Source organism: Leuciscus leuciscus (genome assembly GCF_965113295.1).
Source record: "Leuciscus leuciscus genome assembly, chromosome: 11".
In the NCBI taxonomy this organism is placed as follows: domain Eukaryota; kingdom Metazoa; phylum Chordata; class Actinopteri; order Cypriniformes; family Leuciscidae; genus Leuciscus; species Leuciscus leuciscus.
Window position 1 is genome coordinate 27,105,421 of NC_138735.1, and position 25,438 is coordinate 27,130,858.

General features: G+C 34.8%; 1 protein-coding gene across 2 annotated transcripts in view; it reads left to right on the forward strand.

Annotated features, from left to right (window-relative positions):
- Nucleotides 1-2,711: 2,711 nt before the first annotated feature.
- dnah5l (dynein, axonemal, heavy chain 5 like) overlaps nucleotides 2,712-25,438 on the forward strand; it is a 53,351-nt gene continuing 30,624 nt past the window's right edge. Inside the window, exons 1-39 of one of the 2 annotated variants that reach the window (XM_082184244.1) lie at nucleotides 2,712-3,547; nucleotides 4,191-4,385; nucleotides 4,988-5,079; nucleotides 7,937-8,125; nucleotides 8,213-8,281; nucleotides 8,381-8,455; nucleotides 9,243-9,314; nucleotides 9,418-9,513; nucleotides 10,077-10,263; nucleotides 10,597-10,762; nucleotides 10,884-10,977; nucleotides 11,434-11,532; nucleotides 11,619-11,800; nucleotides 11,892-12,011; nucleotides 12,102-12,303; nucleotides 12,392-12,487; nucleotides 12,628-12,798; nucleotides 12,975-13,064; nucleotides 13,192-13,347; nucleotides 13,594-13,733; nucleotides 14,048-14,199; nucleotides 14,958-15,165; nucleotides 15,496-15,583; nucleotides 16,709-16,829; nucleotides 16,916-17,082; nucleotides 17,691-17,783; nucleotides 18,006-18,209; nucleotides 19,178-19,258; nucleotides 19,351-19,755; nucleotides 19,941-20,059; nucleotides 20,152-20,288; nucleotides 21,300-21,462; nucleotides 21,546-21,657; nucleotides 21,756-21,884; nucleotides 22,015-22,115; nucleotides 22,201-22,299; nucleotides 22,481-22,634; nucleotides 22,954-23,220; nucleotides 23,453-23,581. In XM_082184244.1, coding sequence (XP_082040370.1) covers nucleotides 4,211-4,385; nucleotides 4,988-5,079; nucleotides 7,937-8,125; nucleotides 8,213-8,281; nucleotides 8,381-8,455; nucleotides 9,243-9,314; nucleotides 9,418-9,513; nucleotides 10,077-10,263; nucleotides 10,597-10,762; nucleotides 10,884-10,977; nucleotides 11,434-11,532; nucleotides 11,619-11,800; nucleotides 11,892-12,011; nucleotides 12,102-12,303; nucleotides 12,392-12,487; nucleotides 12,628-12,798; nucleotides 12,975-13,064; nucleotides 13,192-13,347; nucleotides 13,594-13,733; nucleotides 14,048-14,199; nucleotides 14,958-15,165; nucleotides 15,496-15,583; nucleotides 16,709-16,829; nucleotides 16,916-17,082; nucleotides 17,691-17,783; nucleotides 18,006-18,209; nucleotides 19,178-19,258; nucleotides 19,351-19,755; nucleotides 19,941-20,059; nucleotides 20,152-20,288; nucleotides 21,300-21,462; nucleotides 21,546-21,657; nucleotides 21,756-21,884; nucleotides 22,015-22,115; nucleotides 22,201-22,299; nucleotides 22,481-22,634; nucleotides 22,954-23,220; nucleotides 23,453-23,581 — 5,400 coding nt within the window. In that variant the 5' untranslated portion in view covers nucleotides 2,712-3,547; nucleotides 4,191-4,210. The remainder of the gene's footprint in view (nucleotides 3,548-4,190; nucleotides 4,386-4,987; nucleotides 5,080-7,936; nucleotides 8,126-8,212; nucleotides 8,282-8,380; nucleotides 8,456-9,242; nucleotides 9,315-9,417; nucleotides 9,514-10,076; nucleotides 10,264-10,596; nucleotides 10,763-10,883; nucleotides 10,978-11,433; nucleotides 11,533-11,618; nucleotides 11,801-11,891; nucleotides 12,012-12,101; nucleotides 12,304-12,391; nucleotides 12,488-12,627; nucleotides 12,799-12,974; nucleotides 13,065-13,191; nucleotides 13,348-13,593; nucleotides 13,734-14,047; nucleotides 14,200-14,957; nucleotides 15,166-15,495; nucleotides 15,584-16,708; nucleotides 16,830-16,915; nucleotides 17,083-17,690; nucleotides 17,784-18,005; nucleotides 18,210-19,177; nucleotides 19,259-19,350; nucleotides 19,756-19,940; nucleotides 20,060-20,151; nucleotides 20,289-21,299; nucleotides 21,463-21,545; nucleotides 21,658-21,755; nucleotides 21,885-22,014; nucleotides 22,116-22,200; nucleotides 22,300-22,480; nucleotides 22,635-22,953; nucleotides 23,221-23,452; nucleotides 23,582-25,438) is intronic. The other variant, XM_082184245.1, reaches the window with a different exon arrangement.

The window sequence follows — 25,438 nt, forward strand, 5'->3', positions numbered from 1 at the left end:
TGTGTGTGTGTGTGTGTGTTAACAAATGTCCCCACAAGGAGTAATACCAGGACATTTTGACTTTTTTGATTTTTGGTCCTCATGAGGGGAAAAGCTTAATACATTATACTAAATTAAGTTTTGAAAATGTAAAGATGCAGAACGTTTTTTTTGTGATGGGTAGGTTTAGGGGTAGGGTTAGTGTAAGGGGATAGAATATACGTTTTGCGCAGTATAGAAATCATTGTCAATGGAAATTCCCCTTAAAACCAGGAAACCAGTAGGCCTATGTGTGTTTATGTGTGTGTGTTACAGATTGTGTAATTTGTGTTATGTCGTTTGACTGCATGTAGGCTACTTTACTAATTCTAATGTCAGAAAGGATTTTAGGTAGGCTTTTTTTTCAAAATGTCAAAATTATATTTTGTTTCGGAAAATGCTCCAATTTGTGTGTGTGTGTGTGTGTGTGTGTGTGTGTGTGTGTGTGTGTGTGTGTGTGTGAGAGAGAGAATTAAACACACATTATGATAATATGAAAAGTTCTACTGAATTAGATAACTAAATAAGAAGCTTCCATAGAAACTCAAACTGTACGAGGAGTCTCATGTTTCCGCCACAATGTAAACACAATTCTGACTTTTTTTTTCTCTCTTGAAATTGCGAGTTTACATCTCGCAAATCTGACTTCTCAGCATTACATGATATAAAGTCACAATTGCAATAAAGTCAGAATTGTGAGATAAACTCGCAATTCGGAGAAAAAAAATCAGTCTTTTCTTCCTCAGAATTGGACTATATCTTGCAATTGCGAGTTTGCATCTCACAATTCTGAGAAAAGAAGAATTCCGAGATGAAAACATGCAATTCGGAGAAAAAAAGTCACGATTATCTTAAAAAAAAATTATTCTGTGACGGAAACATGGCAGCTTCCATAAGTTTCTCTCATCAAATTATTTTTTTTGTTTTCTTTTTTGTGACTTTCCTTTTATGGGGCGCCGTTTGTAAAGTGTCTCATGCTGAAAATAACAGCAACATTTTGTCACATTTAGCTTCAAACAATGTTTAAAAAACTGTTATGAATTTTTGACGGTCACTTTTTACCACATTTACAACAATATTTGTCAACTTAGAGATATTTTAAATAGTTAAATCTAAATATTAAATGTTACACCTAAATGTTAAATGTTAAATCTAAATGCTAAATCTAAATGTTAAATCTAAATCTAAATGTTAAATCTAAATGTTAAATCTAAATCTAAATATTAAATCTAAATGTTAAATCTAAATGTTAAATCTAAATCTAGATGTTAAATCTAAATGTTAAATCTAAATCTAAATGTTGAATCTAAATCTAAATGTTAAATCTAAATCTAAATATTGAATCTAAATGTTTAGGGTGAAACTAAATATTTAACTAATATGCAAAATCAAAATGCCGGTAACCGGAAGTGCCAAAATAAAAGCTCGAGGAGGTCAGTGTGTGTTTATAGCATGGTTTATAGTGTCAAATAACGAATAAAAACCATCTCATCCGAGGAAATGGACTCTTGGACATGGATTATCGTGATAATAACTACCTAAAATAATAAACACATTTGGAGAAACTGTATTTGAAGAGTAGGCTAGCGTCACTTTTATGAAAAGTGCGGGACTTATGACCTGCAGCCATAATAGCCAGCCACGAGGGGGCTCACTTTGACTGAATGTCATGTCATCACCTATTTTTTACAGTCTATGGTCATCACTCTCATCACGAAACTCTACAGTTTCTCCAAACGTGTTTATTATTTTAGGTAGTTATTATCGTTAAATTATAGTTATTATTATGAGATGGTTTTTATTCGTTATTTGACACTATAAACCATGCTATAAACACACACTCGAGCTTTTATTTTGGCACTTCCGGTTACCGGCATTTTGAATTTGCATATTAGTTAAATATTTAGTTTCACCCGAAACATTTAGATTCAACATTTAGATTTAGATTTAGATTTAACATTTAGATTTAACATTTAGATTTAGATTTAGATTTAACATTTAGATTTAGATTTAATATTTAGATTTAACATTTAGATTTAACGTTTAGATTTAACATTTAGATTTAGATTTAACATTTAGATTTAACATTTAGATTTAGATTTAGATTTAACATTTAGATTTAGATTTAACATTTAGATTTAGCATTTAGGTGTAACATTTAATATTTAGATTTAACTATTTAAAATATCTCTAAGTTGACAAATATTGTTGTAAATGTGGTAAAAAGTGACCATCAAAAATTCATACCAGTTTTTTAAACATTGTTTGAAGCTAAATGTGACAAAATGTTGCTGTTATTTTCAGCGTGAGCCGCTTTACAAACGGCGCCCCATATCCTTTTGCTAGAGCCTGTTTATAAAACTTTAAAAACAATTTTTCGTGTATGTAAGTGAATGTTATACAAAATACCCCCAAAATTGTAACGTTGAAAACATAGCATTCAAAACCCCTCAAATACCATCAATTTAATAATGTATTATGAAACACGATATTGCATTTACTAAATGTTTATTCATTATATAGTGTCTGTTTTTTATTTATTTTTATTTAATTTATTTATTTAAGTAAAATAATGCATAATTTATACAGTTAACTCTTTTTTTTTATTTCCGGGTTTCTCAGAAGCGGAACTCGTCATAGGTGGGTAAACTTCGGTAAATGAGAGAATACATAAAGTGTGTGTGTGTGTGTGTGCGTGTGTGCGTGTGTGTGTGTGTGTGTGTGTGTGTGTGTGTGTGTGTGTGTGTGTGTGTGTGTGTGTGTGTGTGTGTGTGTGTGTGTGTGTGTGTGTGTGTGTGTGTGTGTGTGTGTGTTCATGTTTTTCTATCCCGGTGGGGACTTCAACCTGAATGCACACAGACTCATGGGGACTTGTGTCACAGTGGGGACCTAAAATGAGGTCCCCATGGGTAAACAAGCTTATAAATCATACAGAATGAGTTTTTTTGGAAATGTAAAAATGCAGAAAGTTTTCTGTGATGGGTAGGGTTAGTGTAAGGACATAGAATATACAGTTTGTACAGTATAAAAACCATTAAGTCTATGGAGTGTCCCCACAAAGATAGTAAACCAGACTTGTGTGTGTGTGTGTGTGTTCTCATTTAATCAAACAGCTAAATAAAAACTCCACAATAGTGTTTTCACAACTTTCAAAAAGAGGGAAAAAATAGAGAGAGATTAATAAAGGCAGTCAGAAGAGAGAAAGATATCAACTTTACTGTCACACCATACATAATATGCGTCACACACCCTCACAGCAGCGTTAAGTAGTTTTTTTGTAATTTGATGCAAAGGTAATATAATACAAAGTACAGTGTTATAAATGTAACGTTACATACGTTTTAGAAAGAAAAAAAATATGAAAAACGTTTTAAACGCGTCCTCAAAGTCTGTGAAAAGGGTCCAAATGTTCCTTGAAACAGGCTCATGTTGTTTCTATTTGTGCTAGTCTCCTGCACGCGCGTCAGTTACTATAGTGACAAACTTTTCCTCAGGCTTAGTTTGTACTCGTAGACGACCCTCGGGCAAGGTGAGTGCTCTAAATTAGCAGCAAAGGGAAAATAATATGGTGATTTATTCTAAATATGTGTTCAAAGGTATTTAAAGTTAATTTGAGTTAAATTATTACACTAATTGTACAAAAATAACTTTTAAAACCTTCGCTAGTTTAGTCTTTTGACGCAGCCGAAACGTCTAACGTTAGCTAAAGGAAAAGGAGCTATTTTGCGACAAATGGAAATACTATTTAATGTTTTAATATAGGGTGTATTGTTAAAATATGTAATTTCCCCTGTTATTATGATGGCCTGTCAAAGCTGACGACCAGAAATCCCCAAAAGTCCCATAAACGTGCATTTGCAGCTGACCAAGAGCTTTCAAACCACCAAACGTGGCATAGCTTTTTAGTTTGATCTGACTAACGTTAAGTATCCTACAATTTTCCTAAATTAATTGGAAGTAGTACGGCATGATTCCCAAATAAGTCCCATTGATTAACACTAAATGTTCGTTATGTCCGTTAAGACAAACACCAGCTGACAAACGGTTCTAAATTTAAACGAAGACATTACGTTAACCAGTAAATATGACATCAAATGATTCCATTCTTATTTAAATACTGAAAGTGTCCTTGAATGATGATTCATTTGAATTTCCTGACTTTTAACTCCTAGGAGGAGAAAACAAACAAAAAATGTCAGAAAATGAAGCATCTGATCCTGGGTCAGATGTAACGTTACCTGGTGTATCCCAAGAGGAGAAAAGCACTATGTCAACTCATGAAAAAGAGAAGGATGATATAGCAAACCCACTCTCGTCCTCAGATCTGGACCTAGAAGTAAAACCACCTCTAACCACCATAAAAAGTGGTAAGATTAATTATTTGTGTATAAGATGAATAGATAGACAGTTTACAATGACTTGATAAATATTGATATGTATTGATGAATAGGATTCTTAAGGTGACCATACACAAAACTTTTTGGGCGAATGTTGCCAGGCAATGTTGCAGAGCGATGTTACTTGGGCACTTTCCCATTGAGAATGGGCAACAAATTTCTATCTAGATACCTTAGATCGGTCATGGGCCCTGTGTCTCACCTGGTTGCCCGCTGATGGCAACATTGCTCAAAACGTTTCCCTGTGTATGTCATCACCTTAAGCATTGTTTATATTATTGGTAACATCTTACAATAAGATTTCACCTGTTAATATCGGTTAACTACATAAGTTAACATGATCTTAGTTATTGTTAATTTCAACATTCAAAAGTTGTAGCCTATCTGTTAATATTATTTAATGGACCTAAGCTAACAAGAACAATGTACGGCTGTAGTTTTATTAACTAATGTTGACAGAAATGAATAAATACAGTAACAAATACATTGTTCATTGCAAGTTAATATTAGTAATGCATTAACTAATGTTAACTAATGGGACCTTATTGTAAAGAGTTACCATATTATTGTAGGTGGTGGTAAACACAGAAGAATTGGAATGCAAAATGAAAAAACCATCAATCAAACAACACCAGCTGCTACATCACCCATGGTCAACACTGCTGTGAGTCATTATCTTTATTTTATTTTATTTTATTTTATTTTCTATTTTTGATGGGTTATTTATAGTCTGGCGTTCCACACTTTTGCCTGTCAACAAAACTAGGTTATTAATAATTATTTTATTTATTTTATTAAATTTAACTGAACATACTGAACACACCAGCATATCAATTAATAGGGGCTTTCACACCGGGTAGTAATAGGAGCTCAGTTATTTATATATATATATATATATATATATATATATATATATATATATATATATATATATATACACAGTACACACACACACACACACACACACACACACACTACCGTTCAATAGTTTGGGGTCAGTAAGATTTTTTATGTTTTTAAAAGAAGTATCTTCTGCTCACCAAGGCTGCATTTATTTGATTAAAAATACAAACAAAAACAGTAATATTGTGAAATAATTTGTAATTTAAAATTGTGTAATTTATTCCTGTGATCAAAGCTGAATTTTCAGCATCATTACTCCAGTCTTCAGTGTCACATGATCCTTCAGAAATCATTCTAATATGATGATTTGATGCTCAAGAAACATTTATGATTATTATCAATGTTGAAAACAGTTATTTACATTTTTATTTCATGATGCTATGATGAATAGAAAGTTCAAAAGAACAGCATTTATCTGAAATCTAAAGCTTTTGTAACATTAAACACTACCATTCAAAAGTTTGGGGTCAGTAAGAATTTGAATTTTATTTTTGGGGGAAATAATTTTTTTTTTTTTTTTTGTGAAAATATTCTATTTTAAATAAATGCTGTTCTTTTGAACTTTCTATTCATCAAAGAATTTTGAAAAGAAATTGTCAGAGGTGGAAAGAGTACTGAAAATTTGTACTCAAGTACAAGTACCGTTACATTGCTGAAATAATACTCAATTACAAGTAAAAGTACTGGTGTCAAAAAAGTAATTAAGTAAAAGTACAAATTACTCTTCTCAAAAACTACTCGGAGTACTAGTTACTAATTACTTTTTAGCTGGCGATAGTTAATGCATTACCAATAAAAATATACAACCAAATCATAGATTTATGTAGAAAATAGCTACTTTTAACACATTTTTACCTTATTGTCGAAGGACATTAATTAGTGGATACTGGAATTTCTAACTTCAATATGACACCTTGAAATATGTCAATATTCAGTAGGCCTAGCCTATAATTTTTAATACCATCGGGAAAACTACTACATACTAAATATTTTAATATCTACATTTTTGTCCATCCATTTTGTCAAGGCAATCATTATTTTCAAGCATTGAAAAGCACAACACTCATTGTAACAGTAATCTATTTGAATGGAAAAGTTTAATTCAAGTCTTCTGAAGAGACACGTCCACTTTATAAGGAGAGATTTTAATTCAGGCTTTTGTTTACATATTTAAACATTGATCAATAACCATTACAATAATCTAATATTTACTCACTCAGTGTATTTGTCTTTACAATAGGGTAACGTGAACTGTTGCAATAGCTCACACACAGCACGAGGAAGCTTGATTTCAATTCAAACTGAATTTAATTTGCAAAAAGACTAGATTTTTCATAACTTTTGACAGCGTTTAATTCAAGAGCATGGAGAGATTGGAGCTGGACGTCATTTGAGTCTGCAGTGAGAACCACTTGGAGAGATTCGCGATTACACATGATATGACACACAGTCCGAGAGCGCACACTCAATATCCGAGTCCAGTTCATTCGTAGCCTACATTTGAGAGCTCGCGTCCAGTTTTCTGCGATTACATGAATGTGCCCTCGCGTTATAATATTGTTCGTGACATTTGCCATTAAAATATGCCATAGAAACTTGCAGGTATTAATAAAATTATGCGTAATAGGCCTACCTGCAATCCCGCGCTGAGGGGAGGCGGGTGTGTCAAACTCGCTGTCGTTGAGATGAGAGAATGAGAACACGCAGCTGGTATCGTATTGGTGTATAGGCCAAAATGAGTATTGACAGATATTTCAGTATTGATATGTACCAAAATATAGATATTTTGACAGTACTACTATGTAGTTTGTTGTTCCAAACTTTCAGTCCAGCCATTAATCACTCTGAGCTCCTCGCCTCCTTCATGATCAGCTCTTCAAAACCTGCTGCGACTGCGGCGGCTTTCATTCAATCCAAATATCAGGGGTTTTATTGGTCCGTTTACGATCGAATATTTTTATTGGCTACCGAAATGCCATTCAAAGATTTGAATATCAATTCAAATTGTACTCAGTAACGAAATGTGATTTTACAAGTAGCGAAGTAGATTACTTAGCTTAATATGTACTTGAGTACAAGTAAAATTACAGATTTAAAAATATACTCAAAAAAGTACAAGTACCCAAAAAAACGACTTAATTACAGTAAAGTGAGTAGTTGTAATTCGTTACTTCCACCACTGGAAATTGTACACAACTGTTTTCAACATTGATAATAATAATGAATGTTTCTTGAGCATCAAATCATCATATTAGAATGATTTGTGAAGGATCATGTGACACTGAAGACTGGAGTAATGATGCTGAAAATTCAGCTTTGATCACAGGAATAAATTACAGTTTAAAATATATTAAAACAGAAAACAGTCGTTTTAAATTGCCATAATATTTCACAATATTACTGGGTTTTTTTGTTTTTTTTTTGTTTTTTATCAAATAAATGCAGCCTTGGTGAGCAGAAGATACTTCTTTTAAAAACATTAAAAAATCTTCTACATGTTCACACAGCTTTTTGAAAATGGTGGGTGCCACTGTTTCACATGGCATGCGTTTGTTCTATAGTGCTGGTTTAGACCCTACCCTGCACATAAGCTGACTTGACTTGCCCTTCTCTCTCAGGTGCCGGGGAAGCGCACTGGGTTACTGTTAAATGAAGCCCAGAAGGATAAAGGTAAACAGCTCAAAGCCCTCAAAGATGAGCGCAGAGCAGCTCTTGATGGCCGACACAGGTACCTTATCTCAATCATTGCAGAGGTGATTAGCCTGGGGGAAATGGATGTCGAGGAGGCTATCATCTCCGATGATCAGGTGTGTAAAATATGACACTATTGACATGCTCAAAATCACAGAATATTGTGATTGCCTCATATAAATGTGTGAATGTGTGTTCTACAGTTCTACATGATTGAGAAATTCTTCTCAGCAAATGGTTCAAAGAATCTGATGTTCTCCTACCAAGTCAAAGTATAGTAAAACACAACTTGATAGTGACTTTGAAATATCCTTTAAGCATCTGCCCACCATAATACTAACAAGCCAATACCTGCCTGTATTTCTCTATAGCCCCCTTCTTTGGTTGATACCTCAAATGCAGCCACTGGACAGAAGAAACTGTTAATCAACACAGACACTACTGAGGTACAACAACACTTGTACATTGTAGGGCAATTAATCAATGTTGCTTCAAATCACTTGGACTGCAATGTATAGTTATTAATTATTAGCATTTGTATATCAAGGGCTAAGCTAAGCATGGCCATTACTGTTACTCTTTTAACAAAGCCCTAACACTAGATATACTACTGTAAAAAAGCCTGGGGTCTATAAGATAAAAAAAAATTAAAAATCATACAAAGATTTCATATTTCATACAAGATTCATACTTATTCAACACAAGATTCATACTTATTCAACACAAGATTCATACTTATTCAACAAAGACACATTAAATTGATCAAAAGTATAATGTAAAGACTTTTACATTGTTACCCAAAAAAAAGTCTAGATCTTTTGAACTTTTTTGAGCAAAGAATCCTGAAAAAAATCATCACAATTTCCACAAAATTTTAAGCAGCACAACATTGATAATAATAGAAGATATTAATAATAGAATAATATAAATATGTCTTGAGCTCCAAATCAGCATATTATAATAATTTATTAACACTGAAGACTGGAGTAATGATGCTAAAAAATTCTGATTTATTTAGATTTTTATTATACATGATATACAGTATGTTTACAGGCACAACAAGACCGGTCAGAAAGACAAGTTGTTCTAGTGGGACCGTCCCTGCAATTAGTGTAGATTAAGTAGCTTTGGATGGACAGCATGTCCTAAATGGCGAGTGACTAAGTAACTATGTATGCATGTTGCTAAGTAGAAAAACAATGAACTGGGCTACTCTTCACTCACTGATTGCAGGGTCTTACCGGGCAGTGTTTGTTTTTCATGAGAATCACGGACAAGGCCATAACAACTACAAACATATCGCAGGTCAGTGTGGGAGTTTTTTTTTTTTTTTTTTTTTTTTGAGTGTAACTTGGCCTGTTGGTTATTGTCTATCATTCATCCAATTGACTTATGTCATTCTCTGCAGGAAGTGAATTTTGCAAAACTTGACTGCTCAGAGACAAGTGTCCATCAACGTTTGGATTTTACTCAAGCCATGAACCGAGCCTTAAAGTCGCAAGAGGTATGATATATAATTCCATGAATTTGATGAATGATGCTGGGAAATAGGCCTGTATCGTATATCTAAATTATTGCTTTCTTTTTTGGACCATAGGCTAATATAAAAAGTAATTCTTTGAATAAATAATTGTTTACATTAATAAATCATTTTGGGTTATTTATTTAAGCAAGGACAGTTTTAAAGGGTCTATGAAATCACATTGCATCTATATGCTGGTGTACTGGAAAACTTTTTCCAGATTTCCTGGCTTCTGGATCTTTTTGTCTTCTCTTCCTGGAAAATGGAAACGTTTTGAAGACCTGTCTTCTCCACAGAGGCCTATACAAACTTTTGTCCAATAAAAGGCTTTCAAGAATGAAAATGTCCATTTCCCCTTATTCATAAATACCAATTTTCTATTTTAACAGAAAATCTTGTGAAAGGAAAATGAATTTGTGACAATTAAATGTATTTGGTGTATATAGCATTTATATACATAATTGAAGTTACAGAATTCTACAGACTGGGACTACAAAACTATCAGAACCAAAAGACATGACATATTAATCCAACATTTCCTTTAGGACTGGGGAGCTATAAAAGATGGCCAAACGTTCCCAGATGTGCAAGACCTCCTGAGATCTGTGGATAAGTTCACCTGTAACCTCTCTTTAGTGATGAGTAACGTGGAGGAAAAGTTTAAGCTTCATAACATCCCATCAGCCCCTGATCTGAGTCACATACAGAAGGCCGAAGACTATAGTAATGCAGGTAAAGGGTCAAATATTGGGAAAAGAGAAATAAATCGTAACTATTCTATAATCATAACGACACTTTCTTTGATGTCAAAGTAATAATGTTTATTAAAATGCCAAATTATAACATAATTGCATGGCAATTCTCCCAAGGCCACATTTTTGGTGCACATAAAATAACATGCTTCCCTTTAAAAATACATAGTACACTCATAAATATTGGGTAAAACAGATGGCAAAATCTTTTCCACACATTTGTGAAAATTACAAGCTAGTCCCAAACCTTAATGTTAATTAACTAAACCTTAATTGTTGTATTCTTCTTCTTTTTTTATTTTGGGCTCTTAAGCTAAAAACTTTGAGCTGGTAGAAGTTCTAGAAACAGTGCTGTTACACTGGGCCAAGCAGATAGAACAAGTGCTTACAGAGAGTGAATGCATTAGGAAAGAATCAGATGATATTGGACCCTCAGCAGAGCTGGCACACTGGAAGCGCAGGATGGTCACCTTCAGCAGGTACCATGCCATCCAGCAGTGTCTTTTTCTTCAGTAATAGCATGCAAGATTGGTATTTAATTTAGTGATTATCCATCTATATGTATATTTATTAGATTTACTGTGTATTCATTTTTTTCAGCCTCATGGATGAAATCAAGGACCCTTATGTGAAGATGGTCATTGGTATATTGAATGCAACCAAGTCCAAGACATTGAGTAAATGGAAAGAACTGGTCAGTTTAGTGGATGTTATGTTCTGCTTTGCTTTTTTATACATTTTAATAAATAGCTATTATTTGAAGAATTTACATATTTTAAAATCAAAAGGAAAAAGTAAGTACTTAGAAAATGCTGTCTATTTTTAAAGTCATTAACATTTGTTGCATTAAACTTTATTTTCCAAATTCTCACTGTACTATAAATCTCACTCTCATTACTGTACTACTGTAATGAAAATGATCCTGTTTGGTTATAATGATTTTTGTCTTTAAATGAATATTAATTAACATAAATTATGATTAATCAATGAATACACATGACATACAAGTACTGTACCATTTTTATAATATTTATTTTTCAAGGAGATTTTTTTCGTATTACTGGAATAAGAATTTTAGAACTGTTATGAACTGTGTACATTTAATAACTGATTTACATGTTGTTTGTATTATGCTGTTTTCTATCTATAGGATGCAAATATTACGGTTGTGGCCAATGAGGCTAAAAATAATGTGACATATCTATCTACTCTGGACAAGTTCTTTGAACTTTTGGAAAAAAGCACTCCAGTAAGCTCCGAACTTTTATTTTGTACATTCTTGTTGTACAACTGGAGTATTTCAGTTATACTGTATATATTTTTACTCTGTTTCAGACTACCATGCTGAAACACATTCCTAAACTGATGAACAAAATATACATGATTCAGAGTGTGTCTCGATATTACAACACCTCAGAACACATGACATCGCTTTTTGTGAAGGTCACTAATCAAATGGTGACAACCAGCAAGGCTTATCTCTGTCAAGGGGTGACGAAAGTCTGGGACTTAGACAGGTCGGACGTAAAAAATGCTGCTAAAGTTCTTTAGAACTGTGTCTCTAAGTTTGAATATATATATAATACATAGGTCTGTATTCCCATTTAGAAAGGAACTTCTCAAGAGGATGAAAGAATGTATTCAGTTGAACCAGGAGTACCAGCAATGCTTCCTCCAAATGAAAGAAAATATACAGCAGAACCCTCTTGAACAGAAATTTGAATTGAGGTCGGTAAACCACAGCTTTAAAGTCACCTTGAAATCAAACTGACACTACATTTAGTTTTTTAACTCAGCTCTGCTGTGTCATACCAACAGTGAAAATTACATCTTCGGAAAGTTTGACACATTCTGCAGACGTCTGGAGAAGATAACAGACATGGCCACAACTCTTGAAGATTTTTCAGCCCTGCAGTTTATGAAAGTTGAAGGTGTCGAGAAAATATACATGCGCTACCAAACGATTGTGTCCACCATCAAATCCAAGACCTACAATGTGCTTGATCATCGCAAATTAGAGGTAAGATCTCTCATTACTGTATATTCTTTGATTTAATCTTGAAAATCAAAGAAATTAACCATCTCTCATGACATTATGTTTCTTTTAGTTTGACAATGACTACACTGAGTTCAGAAATCAAATCCAGATCCTGCATCAGTCTCTAGATGCACTGATTGACACTTGGCTTCAACGACTACTCACTGTAAGGCCATTTTAGTTGTATTATTAATTGAACATTTGAATGACTGAACCATTCATTACAGCGCAGGACCAATATATTGTGTAAATATATCCCTCCTACACTGAAAGGAAATTTATTTACCAACTGTTATGTACCAACAGACTGAGATGGTCCTTGACCTGTTGTCCAAATTTGAGAACGGTGTGGGCAGACAAATGGACCTCGACCAGAAGTATATGGTAGTTCTGCAACGGTACGAAAATGACCTTGAGTTTGTACGCAAATGCTACCAAAGAGAGAAGGACAATCCATATTGTTTCCAGCTGACCCCTGTAAGTTCCCTGTTGAGTGATTAGTAAACTGTTCAGCTCTCATTTATATTTAAATCATTTAATAAACAATAAAAACATGCCCTCAACTTATTTTACATTTATGCAGAATATACAACACAAGAAAGCAGTGTTACTGGGACTAAAACATTTATATTGTTTTACATTTTCTGTTGCAGCTGGCTAGGAAAATTGCATGGTCACAACATCTGTTTAAAAAAATTGATTTGCCAATGCAAATCCTAAAAGACAAATTGCACATTATGAAGGTAATTTGCAAAGACAAGATGAACACAGTTTATTTTCATTTTGATGTAGTTTGAGTTCGATGAATTTTGAGTTTGTTCCTAAAAAAAGATCTTTGAAGAAACTCAATTATTTTGTCTTGACCTTTAGATGGCAGACAGGAGGAAGATTATTCGAGCATACAACAAACTTGCTGCCGTACTCCTGGAGTATGAAATGATACATCGCAAAGCTTGGATTGATGGTGTAGATCGTTTACTATATGGTCTCAATGCTTCAGTGCTGACCATACACCCAAAAACAAAGGTTTGCATTTACTTTTCATTACAAGTTTATCACTTCAAGCCAGAATTTCAAAAGACATTATTCTTTGGCAAAATGTATCAGTACTGTGAATGTATTCAGTTTAATTAAATGTTTTTTGTTTGTTTGTTTGTTTTTGAAAGCAATGAAATTAATTACAAATTCATGTATGATTATGTATTTTGTATAAAACCCAAACCGTACACTTTAATTAACTCTTTAATTACCTAAAACATTATTTGTGGCTAGGAGTTCTGTGTGAATCTTGACCCCCTCGTCTTGGAGGTATTGCAAGAGGCAAATAGCATGTATCAAACGGGTGCAGATGTACCCGATGTTATCCGCAACATGGCTACCAAACAACCTCAGCTGAAGGAGTATCGTGATAAGTGAGTGCATTAAAGACATTTAACTTACATTAAAATGTATCATCTTATTTACGCAAAAAAATATTGCACAAAGGAGCACTATTTATGTGGCATGTATACTTGCTGTGTACTTTATGAAGAGTTCCAAATCAGGCTTGTAAGAGATTCTATGACGGTTAGAATGTATGTTGGCATTAGACAGAGAGGCATCGTATGGTTTTGGGATAAAGCTACTGTAAAAATAAAAATCAACAAACAAGCATAAATTATTGTTCTGAATTAAAATGTAAAGTTAATACTTTTATTAATATGAAGTGGAATTTCACTGGTTTCAGATTACAGGGTATGCTGAGAAAATTTGACACAGCAGTCAGGAGGATACCCAGTGTGCTAAAGTCCCCGATGCAGCCCTTTATCAAATCTGTGAAGACTGCCCTCTACCCTGGACTGACCATCCTCTCATGGACTTCCCTCAATATTGACTACTGTAAAACAATTATTACATGAATAAATTACATTAGATCAGTTCAATTTTAGTTCAGAGTTGTTGCACTAAAACCTTTCATCATCCATGCTAATTTTAGTGTGCAAAATGTTTACAGAGGCCCCAAAAAGTATTTGAACAATTTAAAAAATATTTTAATTTTATTACGTTAGATAACAAAATATAAATATCACTCCCCATTTTAATCAAACTTTGCATATATAGAATGAGATTTAGTACACATTGACCCAGAACATATTAACCTGTATGTGTCGAATGAAAAGTCATGCACTAAATGCAGTATACACTGTCTTAGAGTTTAAGTCACTTTTTTAGAAATATTATGAGGTTAAAGGCCTGTTCACACCAAGAACGATAACTATAAAGATAACTATATTAGTGTCCACACCAGCGAAGATTTCGTTCTGTTTATTGTAAGGGCGTGCTTAAGCTCGTTGCTGCAGGATGGATTCTGATTGGCTGTCAATGTTTTTATCATTCATCATCTGGATAACATCGTTCTGAAAATGATTCCAACGATATCGTTTCTCTGTGCCGTTATCGTTATAGATGTGGTGTGAAGTTCTAACCTCTGCTATTCTTTAATATTGAGGTTGATTTTTAAAACGATATCTTTATAGTTATCGTCCTTGGTGTGAACGGGCCTTAATTTTATTCAATTTCTAATCCTAACTTATCAAGACTTTTGTATTAAGGCTTAATATCTTATGTATGTATTAAGTCTTTTCTCAACATTTCAGTCATAGGAGGTGTGTACAAGGCACTGCAAGAGCTGGAACAAGTAGTGAAAGTTGCTATGGATATTCTGGAATGTCGAATTGAGTGTGTCTTAAAATCCATGAGTTCCACTCATCTGATGACACTGCCCAATGATGAGCCAGTTACACCCGAGACATTTCTTACCAATACAGAGACCACCGTCAGCACTGCGAGAGAAATGCTGAAGATGTGAGTGACACTTTTAAAATATATTGGTGAAAACAGTCGTATTTAATTTGACGAGAAAACAAAGCTGCGAGGGCTGTAAATGCAGACAGTTCAAAAGGTTCCTCTGACTTAATTTCACGCACATTCTGTTCAAAAGGTGATTTTTCGATGTTTCCTCGACCAAGCTAACAGCTAAATAGGCATAAAACTCTAAAAGACCTTGAACAGAACATACTTCTATTCCTCAAAGCCTTGCTTTCATGCATGTCTAATTACATTGGATATCCTGACTGACGTTCATAGTTAAATGTGATTTCAAATAATTTGAGGATTCCTTTGTTTTCATTCAAGTGCAAGCCAGCAGGTGGAGAACTCAATTTTTGAGATGGTTGGGGAACTGAATAGAATGCTGAAACCTTCAGAAAGAGTCGACTTGGAGGTGCTATAAACATATCAATTATCAACTCATTTTGGGAGTTTATTATTGTGTATAATTCTAAAATACTTTTTAGCACTTGATTAGAAAATGTGTTACTCATTAAAGGGGTGGTTCGGGATTTTTGACATCGGACCTCATTTTTAAGTCAGCCTGGTTGTTATTCATCAGTGGAGACATTTTTTTAAAAAAATGATCCAGTCCTTAAATTTGGATAGTTAGCCGATGCTAGGCTAGCGCGAGTCAATGGTATATGTTAGCCAGCCATTAAAAAACGTTTTACCCACTCCACAGTGCACCAAACGCAAATCAATTATAACACTAGACTATCGATGTATATGTCCGTTGAGAGAATAATGTTAGAAATCAAACTTACCTTTCATCTCAATGATCCCAAAGGAACTAGTTTCTCAGCAGCTGCGGAATTTTACTTTGCTCCGGTTAGTAATGCGGCAAAAAGTAAACACAGAACAGAAGCGCACTTTAATCAGTGTACCAGCGGCAGGTAAATACACTTGCGTCATGTGTGTACCGGCTCACTCGGTTGCCTAGGTAATCAATATCACTCCGCTGCTGCTGTAGACAAGGCTTATGATTACAGGGAACAAATTATAACTAATGCAATGTGATGAAAGGTAAGTTTGATTTCTAACATTATTCTCTCAACGGACATATACATCGATAGTCTAGTGTTATAATTGATTTGCGTTTGGTGCACTGTGGAGTGGGTAAAACGGTTTTTAATGGCTGGCTAACATATACCATTGACTCGCGCTAGCCTAGCATCGGCTAACTATCCAAATATAAGGACTGGATCTTTTTTTTTTTTAAATGTCTCCACTGATGAATAACAACCAGGCTGACTTAAAAATGAGGTCCGGTGTCAAAAATCCCGAACCACCCCTTTAAGGCCAAATCACATTGCACCGACAGACGGCAACAGACACTTTCGTGTCAGGTTTTGAATCAGAATTAGAATGTCTTAGAAGTGACTTGCTGTAATCTGGTAACTGTCGGCGTTGGTCTGCATCTGTCGGTGCAGTGTGAATTGGCCTTTATAATGTGTAATATTACTGTTATAAACTCAAATACGTCACATACTGAAAAAATCTTTACGTCTATGTTCAGAACTGCCAATGTCTGCATCCTGATGCTAAGCAGAGGACACGTTGTCTACATTGTCTGCCATGTATTTTCTACATCATGATGGGACATATGTGTCAGAGGAACACAGACGCTCTGGTCAAAGGTATACATGCATTATGGAATCATGCGTCACAGTTTCATCTAAAAAAAGAGTCACATATTAATGTTTTTGTGTTCTTCATTTAAAAGCTACCAAATGCTCTCTGGACGCTCTGCGACGTCGGCTGCTTGGTGTGAGATACACACAACTTTCTTCAGCTCAAAGAGAAGCTACCCCTCAGTTTCCTCTTTTAAGGACTTCAGTTGAGTTGGCCATTCCCAAAATCGTCATCAGACCAAGTTTAGAGCACATCCAGGTACTGATGTGAAAACGGCAAGGAGCATATTATCAAAATATAAAGTATTGTTACACTTCTGTACAAAAATTTGGGGTCAGTAAGATTTTTATTTATTTTTATTAAATTTGTTATTGAAGGAAATTAAAGCTTTTTTTCAGAATTTAGCAGCATTTTCAGATGCATTAAATTGATTCAAAGTGATGGTAAATACATTTAGGTATTACATTTCTTTTTAAGATAAATACAGGAATTTTGAACTTTCTATTCATCAAAGGATTCTGATTCTTTTTTTTAATCAGTTTCCACAAAAATATACAGCACAACTGTTTTCAACATTTGTAATAATAAGAAATGTTTCTTGAGCACAAATCAGCATATTAAAATGATTTCTGAAGGATCATGTGACACTGAAGACTGGAGTAATGATGAACAGGAATAAATGGCATTTTAAAATATATTAGAATAGATTTTTTTTAAAGAATTATTTTAATAATATTTCACAATATTACTCTTTTCACTGTAAACCTTCATTCCTTCATAAAATGCACATATACATATTCATTTAAATGCTAAGACTTTAGTTTGGCTTTATAATTCTTAAACACTCACTTGTCCTTGTTGTGCAGGGCATTCTCAATAAAGCAGTGAACATGGTGCTTTCAATGGCAAAGGATATTCCACTCTGGAATTTTTCCAACGTCCAACTGGAACAATGGGAGGTAACAGAATTGAAGGAATGATCCAGATTCAAAACAAGTTAAACTTATCAATACTGCACATTGCCTCATTGACTTCCATTGTCCATGGAAAGTGCATCACTGTACACTTGATTTTTGCTTGATTTTTCCCCAGAAATTATCATGTGGTAATCAATAGCATGCCACAGATGCTTTATAAACTTTATCAGAGGTTAGTTGACTAGAAGTCTTGTGACTCCACAGGCAGAGCAGCAAGCATTGCGGGAGAATGGAGACGAGACTCTGGTGACTAAACCACTCACGCTGAGGTCTCTGGACAGACAGGTGATGGAACATAAGGATGTGAACAAGGCTCTGGCCCAGCTTGTCCCTGTGATGTCCTCCCTCAAAGTAGATGCTGGGGACATCCTGGAAGGGTTGTCTCAATTTTCAGCCCTGTGGAACCAGGTACTTAGAAAAAAAAGTTTTGTGATTTGAGTGATTTGTTGTAGCTCCTCATTTTCCTGAAGGTTCACTTTGCTAATTTCTCAGTGTTATTTCCAAGTTTTATAGTCATAAAATGTATAAAACATGCCACATGTGTGAACTACAAAACCTGTCTAGAGTATGTCCGTGTCATATTTTACCACAAAAAGAACAAGTGATTTTTGAATTAAAAATATTGAAGCCTGTTTTGAACTCCAGGACCATGAGGATAACTAAATTCTCATTACTGTAAATGCTTATGAATGTTTAATGCGTTTAATGAGAAATGAGTTTTTCTCATTACATTTTCATTGAGGTTTCATTATAGTATTTTAATGGTATTTTAATAAAATATTGCAGTATTTTATTAAATTTTTGTATTAAAATAAGTCAAAATTACAGGCAGCATGATAAATACAACCAGGCTGCATTAACACTTTACAATTAAAATCGTGTATTATTAGACTGTGATTGTCATGGAAATAATGTCACAAAGCAAAAAATATGAATGGTCCTAAACACATAATTTAAATATGTAATAATAATAATAAAACAATTATATACAAATATAATAAAATATAATTTATATACAATAGTATATATACTGTTTTTCTTGGGGGGTTTTCAGCAAGTCAAAAATTAGACTTTTTCAGCAAGATCTTGCAACGCGTACCGCTTTCCCTGTGATTTCTTGCACCGCACACATACAGAAGAGAGAAACATCTCTGATGCATTTTATAATATGCCATTAACAACTAGATGTTTAGTTCGGTTGCCTACACACTGCATAGAATGTTTGTAAATGCGGATGCCACTACTTGCATTTTTGGAGAGTTATTTCGGTTGTAGAATGTGGTTGTCACTCCTGTAAATGACTGAACTGTGTGTGTACAGAACAGGAGCATCAGGATATCAAAATATGTGACATTTCATGCTTTCCTCCAAACTAGGACCCAGCAGAACAAGTGAAAGCATTTTTGGCGACCAACCCATTATTGTCAGAATTCAGTGCCCAACTGTCTCAGTACTCTGTACGTAATTGTTAAATAAGTCTTATAAAGTTTGAAGACAGATGCATTTTAACTGAGAGTGATACTAACTTCCACTACATATATTTGATCAGAAATTTGAGACCCATATTCAAGAGCTACCTTCCACATGCATTGCGGACCCCATCCTCTACGAAACTGACTCCCTCAAACGGTCCCTCATTGAAGAGTGTCGCATCTGGAAACGTGCGTTCGGGGCGGCTCTAAACCAGAAGGCCTCTGTGAGCATGGCAGAGATTAGCTCATTTGTGGATGGGGTGAGCAGGCAGCTGCAGCGGCCCATCTCTGACCTGGATGATGTGAGGGAAACTATGGCTGCCCTGCAGGAGGTACAGCAGGCAGAAATACGGATAGACACACTCATTGGACCGGTGGAGGAGTCGTTCAATCTGTTGAATCGCCATGATCTGTTCTTCAGTGATGGAAATGCGGAAAAGATTGATGGGGTCATGTACGCTTGGAAGGAACTTCATGTGATGGTGAGGGAAGTGTTTTTTGACACCCCATGAAATAGTGTTAAAATAAATAGCAGTTTATTTTCTTAAATTTTTCTACTTAATATCTCATGAAGGAAGTAGAAAATCATCTTTACCTCGTCTTCTTATGTTTTCATTTTGTAAGCATTTGCTTGTAAATGTATAATGATCTGTTTTTAATTTTAAAGGTGAAAGGAACACAGGATAAGCTCTTGGAACTTCAGCCTCAAATGAAGGCTGAGCTTGTATCTGGAGTTAAGATCTTCCAGAAATCTGTGCAAGATTACTATGCTGACTATGACATTAGGTAACTTAATTTGCATATTCTCTTTATGTAGTCTCTTATGAACATAATATCAGTGATTACAGTGTCTTATTAAATCCTCTGTGTGTGTTCAGTGGTCCTGGAGTAACAGGTTTGCCTCCACGTGAAGCCAGCGACAGGTTGCAAGTTTATCAGGCTAAGTTTGATGAATTGTGGAGGAAATATGTCACCTTTTCCAGTGGCGAAGAACTGTTTGGCCTCCCTGTTAAAGGTACTTATGCTTTTTTTCCTTGATAATACGAGTTTATGTTCAGAAAGGTCATGGTAGACACAATTTTTTTTAATGTTTTTGGAAAAAAGTACATTATGCTCACCAAGGCTGAATTTATTTGATCAGAAATATAGTAGAAATAGTAATATTGTGAAATATTATTACAATGTAATGTAATTTATTCCTGTGATGGCGAAACTTAAGTCTTCATTGTCACATGATCCTTCAGAAATCATTCTAATATGTTGATTTGGTGCTCAAAAAACATGTTTTATTATTACCAATGTTGAAATCAGTTGTGCTGCTTAACATTTTTTATGGCAACCATTAAATATTTTTTAATGATTCTTTGACGAATAGAATGTTCAAAAGAACAGCATTTATTTGAAATATTTGAAGTCTTTTGTAACATTATAAATGACTTTACTGTCACTTTTGATTAATTAATCCATCCATGCTGAATAAAAGTATTAATACATTGTTTTTAAACTTAAGGCGGGCGTACACGGTGCGATTTTTGCTATTTTACGAGCTCGCAGATGATCGTGTGGAAATCGGTGATGGCCGCATGGTCGCCGCTCGCAGCGTGTGAGAGGAATTACGAGCCGAGCCGAGCACGTTACGAGCACTTTTTGCTGAAAGGAATGGCTACTGTTCTCTGCTTTTCAACAAATCATTTGCACACACATTTCTGTCATTTTTTCTATCTGAAGCTATAGTTGCCTGCAACATTGAAAGCTCCGGTACTGTTTAGCGCGAAAGCTCACGTGATTGCCGCCGGCTCTGGATAAAATTCGTGCAGGACAGTCGTGCCGTGTACCAGCTGCTTTGACTCGATTATAAGGTTAACTGACTCGTAACGTGTGCAATATCTCACGACCTCCCGAGAGTCCGTACTCGCACCGTGTACGCCCGCCTTTACTGATCCCAAACTTTTGAATGGAAGTGTACACTTAGTTGTTAGGACTATTCTTTTTTTTTACTTTTCATTCTCTCATTTTTTTCTTTCAGAATATCCTGATCTTAACAGAATCAAACGAGAGCTCAATCTTTTGTCTAAGCTGTACACCCTCTACAATTCTGTCACTGACAGCGTTACTGGATATTACGACATATTATGGGCCGACCTCAATATAGAAAAGATCAATACTGAACTGCTGGATTTTCAGAATAGGTTTTTATGATTCTCACTTTCTTAAAATTTAACAAATATGATATGAACTAAATTTGAGAGCTTATTTTGTAATTCTTTTCAAGGATCCGTAAACTACCTGCGGCCCTGAAAGAGTGGCAAGCTTTCAATGACCTGAAAAAAACCATTGATGACTTTAATGAAACCTGTCCTCTGCTCTACATGATGGCAAATAAGGTGCCGTTAAGCAAGCAGCTGTTCATTGATATCATATTGCATTTATACACAGCAAACAAACACGTGAATCTTGTATTAACATACACATTCACGACTAGGCAATGATGTCCCGACATTGGCAGCGCTTGACTGATATTACCGGCCACAAGTTTGAAGTGGAAGCTGTGAATTTTAGCCTAAGAAATGTCATGGAAGCACCTCTGCTAAAAGCCAAAGAAGATATTGAGGTATTGTGCAGGCTTAATATTCCATTACATCTATGTACAATACCATGAAACATATCCTTAATGGTTGGAACCAGATTGATTGCATAAAAAGACAAGGCTGTCAGTATCTTACAAATCTTCTGGGTACCAGGATGTGTGTATCAGCGCAGTGAAGGAGCGAGACATTGAGGCCAAACTCAAAGATGTTGTGACAGAATGGAGCAGCCATCAGTTCACATTTGCACCATTCAGGTCAGAGAAAGAATTTAATTTGTGATTAAATTCATTAATTTGTTATAAAATCAATTAATTTTACAAAAGGCAAATACCCTTTCAGGAATCGCGGAGAGCTGCTGCTAAAGGGATCAGACACTTCAGAGAAGGTGGCGTTAATGGAGGATAGTCTCATGGTGCTTGGGTCTTTAATGAGTAACAGGTATTTTGTTGAATACGGTTATACAATATTTTACATATTTTTATTTATTTACATATTTACAATATTTTTTTCAAATAATTTAGATATGATTCTTTGATTTCCATATATATATTATAAAATGTAATTTTAATACTGTATTTTATTACAGTGGAATGTAAATTTGACTAAATTCTTGTTTTAGATACAATGCTCCCTTTAAGCCCTCCATCCAGCAGTGGGTGCAGAATTTGTCAAACAGTTCAGAGGTGATTGAGAAGTGGCTGACTGTGCAGAATCTGTGGCTGTACCTGGAGGCTGTGTTTGTGGGTGGAGACATTGCCAAACAACTGCCGCAGGTAGCTTGAATCCAAATACATTAACCCTTTTTGGTACCTTGTGAGTTGTCAATTGTCTACATAGGCAGGTACCTTCTAAGGCAGATTCCTCTCTTCAGGCCGTGTGTCCACCAAAGCATAATTTCCTAATACTCACTCACATACATTGCCCAAATACTGCTCCTTATATGAAGTACACAAGAGTGCAACATGATACATCAGTAGGGCGCAAATAATAGATGGCTAACCCCCAACCCCAAAAATTGTGGAATAGCCAATTTTGTTAATTATATTAAACTATTTTTTGTATTTAACGTTTCTGAAAATGTTCTCTCTGCAGGAAGCTAAACGCTTCCAAAACATCGATAAGTCATGGCAGAGGATAATGCAGCGAGCACACGAGATTCCTGGTGTGATTCAGTGCTGTGTTGGGGACGAGACACTGCAACAGCTGCTGCCACACCTTCTGGAACAGCTGGAAGTGTGTCAGAAATCTCTGAGTGGATACCTTGAAAAGAAACGTCTCGTCTTCCCACGGTTCTTTTTCGTCTCTGACCCTGTCTTGTTGGAGATACTGGGTCAGGCATCTGACTCCCACACCATACAAGTGCGTTTATCTAACTTTGGGATTTTAACATTATGTCATAGAGCCACACAACAGTTCTCACATCAGTATGGTTACCATAAGCAGCATTTAGTAAATATTAAATGTTACATGGGTTGTTCAGATACCCAGATAAATGTGTTTTATTTTTATCTTCAAACTTTATTAGAATACAGTGGGTATTAAATGAACCAATTGTGTTTTATTTATTTATTTATTTATTTGTGTCTTTCAGGCTCACCTGTTGAACCTATTTGATAATGTGAACAGAGTTGTGTTTCACGAGAAAAACTATGACCAGATACTTAGTTTTCAGTCACAGGAAGGGGAAACAGTGGATCTGAGTCAATCATTCAATGCCCAGGTACATTATTTCTGAGATTACCTTTAACCCCTTAAACACTGAGGCCATTTTTGGAGTTTTTTGTCTGAGTGACACACAAAAAAGTAAAGACTCATAACTTCAAAACTATAGAGAGGAGAGTCAAAAGGTAGATATCATTTGTTAGGAAACTTTTTATATTTTTAGAAAATATAAATTTTTATTACTTTTGGACAATCTAATGCTGAGAAAATGCTGATAAAAGACAAAAATATTAATATTATTTTTTAATAATTTAGATATCTTTCTTATTTGAAATGCAATAATTCCGGAAGGAAATACGGTAGCAAAATAATTCTTTTTTTGTGATGTTCCCCTATGTGTGGTCTGCGTCTGGATCATTATTTTATGATGATAGCATAAAGTAATCCAAAGTTACAGCACTTGGAACAAAGGGAGCCTTTTTGTTAAGTCCTCACACATTTGGAAGGCAATAAAAAAAATGAGTTTTCTTAGTGACATACACAAAACTAAAGACTCATAACTTCAAAACTATAGCAAGGAGATTCTAAAGGTAGGTATCGTTTGAAAGAACACTTTTCAAATTTTTTGAAAATATACATTACATTACATTTGGACATTCTCCTGCCGAGAAACTGCTGATAAAAGACAAAAAATATATATAATTTTTATTATGATAATGCATATCTTTCTTATTTGACATGGAATAACTCAGGAAGGAAATAAGGTAGAAGGAAAATTCTTTTTTGGGGAAGTCCCTCTACATATGAGCTGCATCTCGATAAAATTTTGTGGTGATTGGATAAAGCAATCAAAAGTTATAGCATTTGGAACCAAGATAGCCTTTTTGTTGAGACCTTGACGCCCCCTCATGGGCATTTTTAAAATTGTTTCACCATGAAGAAAATCTTGTCATAAAAGCAATAGATTAAGTAAATTTTGGGCTCATTTGAATTGTATTAATATGCTGTAAAAAATTAAGTGCAATTTTCAATGATTTTTGAATGTTTCATGAGATGTATGATGTTTTTGACACATTGCAGTACATAGTACAAAAAACTATTTTATAGATTATGAAAAAAAATATTCTATTTATCAACAAATAACTCAGCAGTACTTAGGAGTTTTTCGAATTGGCTACATTCACTGTAAAGTTCAGACTCTAAGCTTTCAAATGACACCAATTTTGTTTGAATCAAGGCAATATTTTGGAAAAATATGATAATTAATATTTTCGCAGCTAGGTGGCGCCTGTGGGGCGTCCGCGGGCGGTACACTCCGGTTGAGAGAGACTAGTCAGCACTCGTTCAGAGTTGATCGAAGTGGTTGGATGCATTAAAAAGCTGAGATTCTAAGCTTTAATATGATACATATTTTGTGTTATTCCACGTTTGAAATCGAGCACGGATGGTTCCGGGAAAACTGGAAAACACTTTGCACCCCGGGAGGATGAGAGACTTGTTTTTTAGCCAAGTATGCATCACTTCGTGAGGAATATCTCGTGATCAAAGCAATGGATTATGTTGTGTTTGGGCTCTTTGTAATCGTGAGAATCTGCTGTCAATAAAGATGTGTGATTTTTCACAATCCATGCATGTTTCATTGAGTTATGAGCTGAAACGTCACATCAAAACAACATCGCATCACTGCTATTGCTACTTCATAGATCCGCCTGTGGAATTTTTTGTGTTAGAACGCCATAAGGAATATATTTAGATCTGAGTGATGGATTATGGCGAGTTTGGGCTCTTTTTAATCTTAACAATCTGCTGTAAATAATGATGTGCCATTTTCCACAATTGATGCATGCTTCATTGAGTTATGAGTTAAAACGCGACAAGTGCTACATCTATAATAAACGGTCTATGCGCGCCGGTG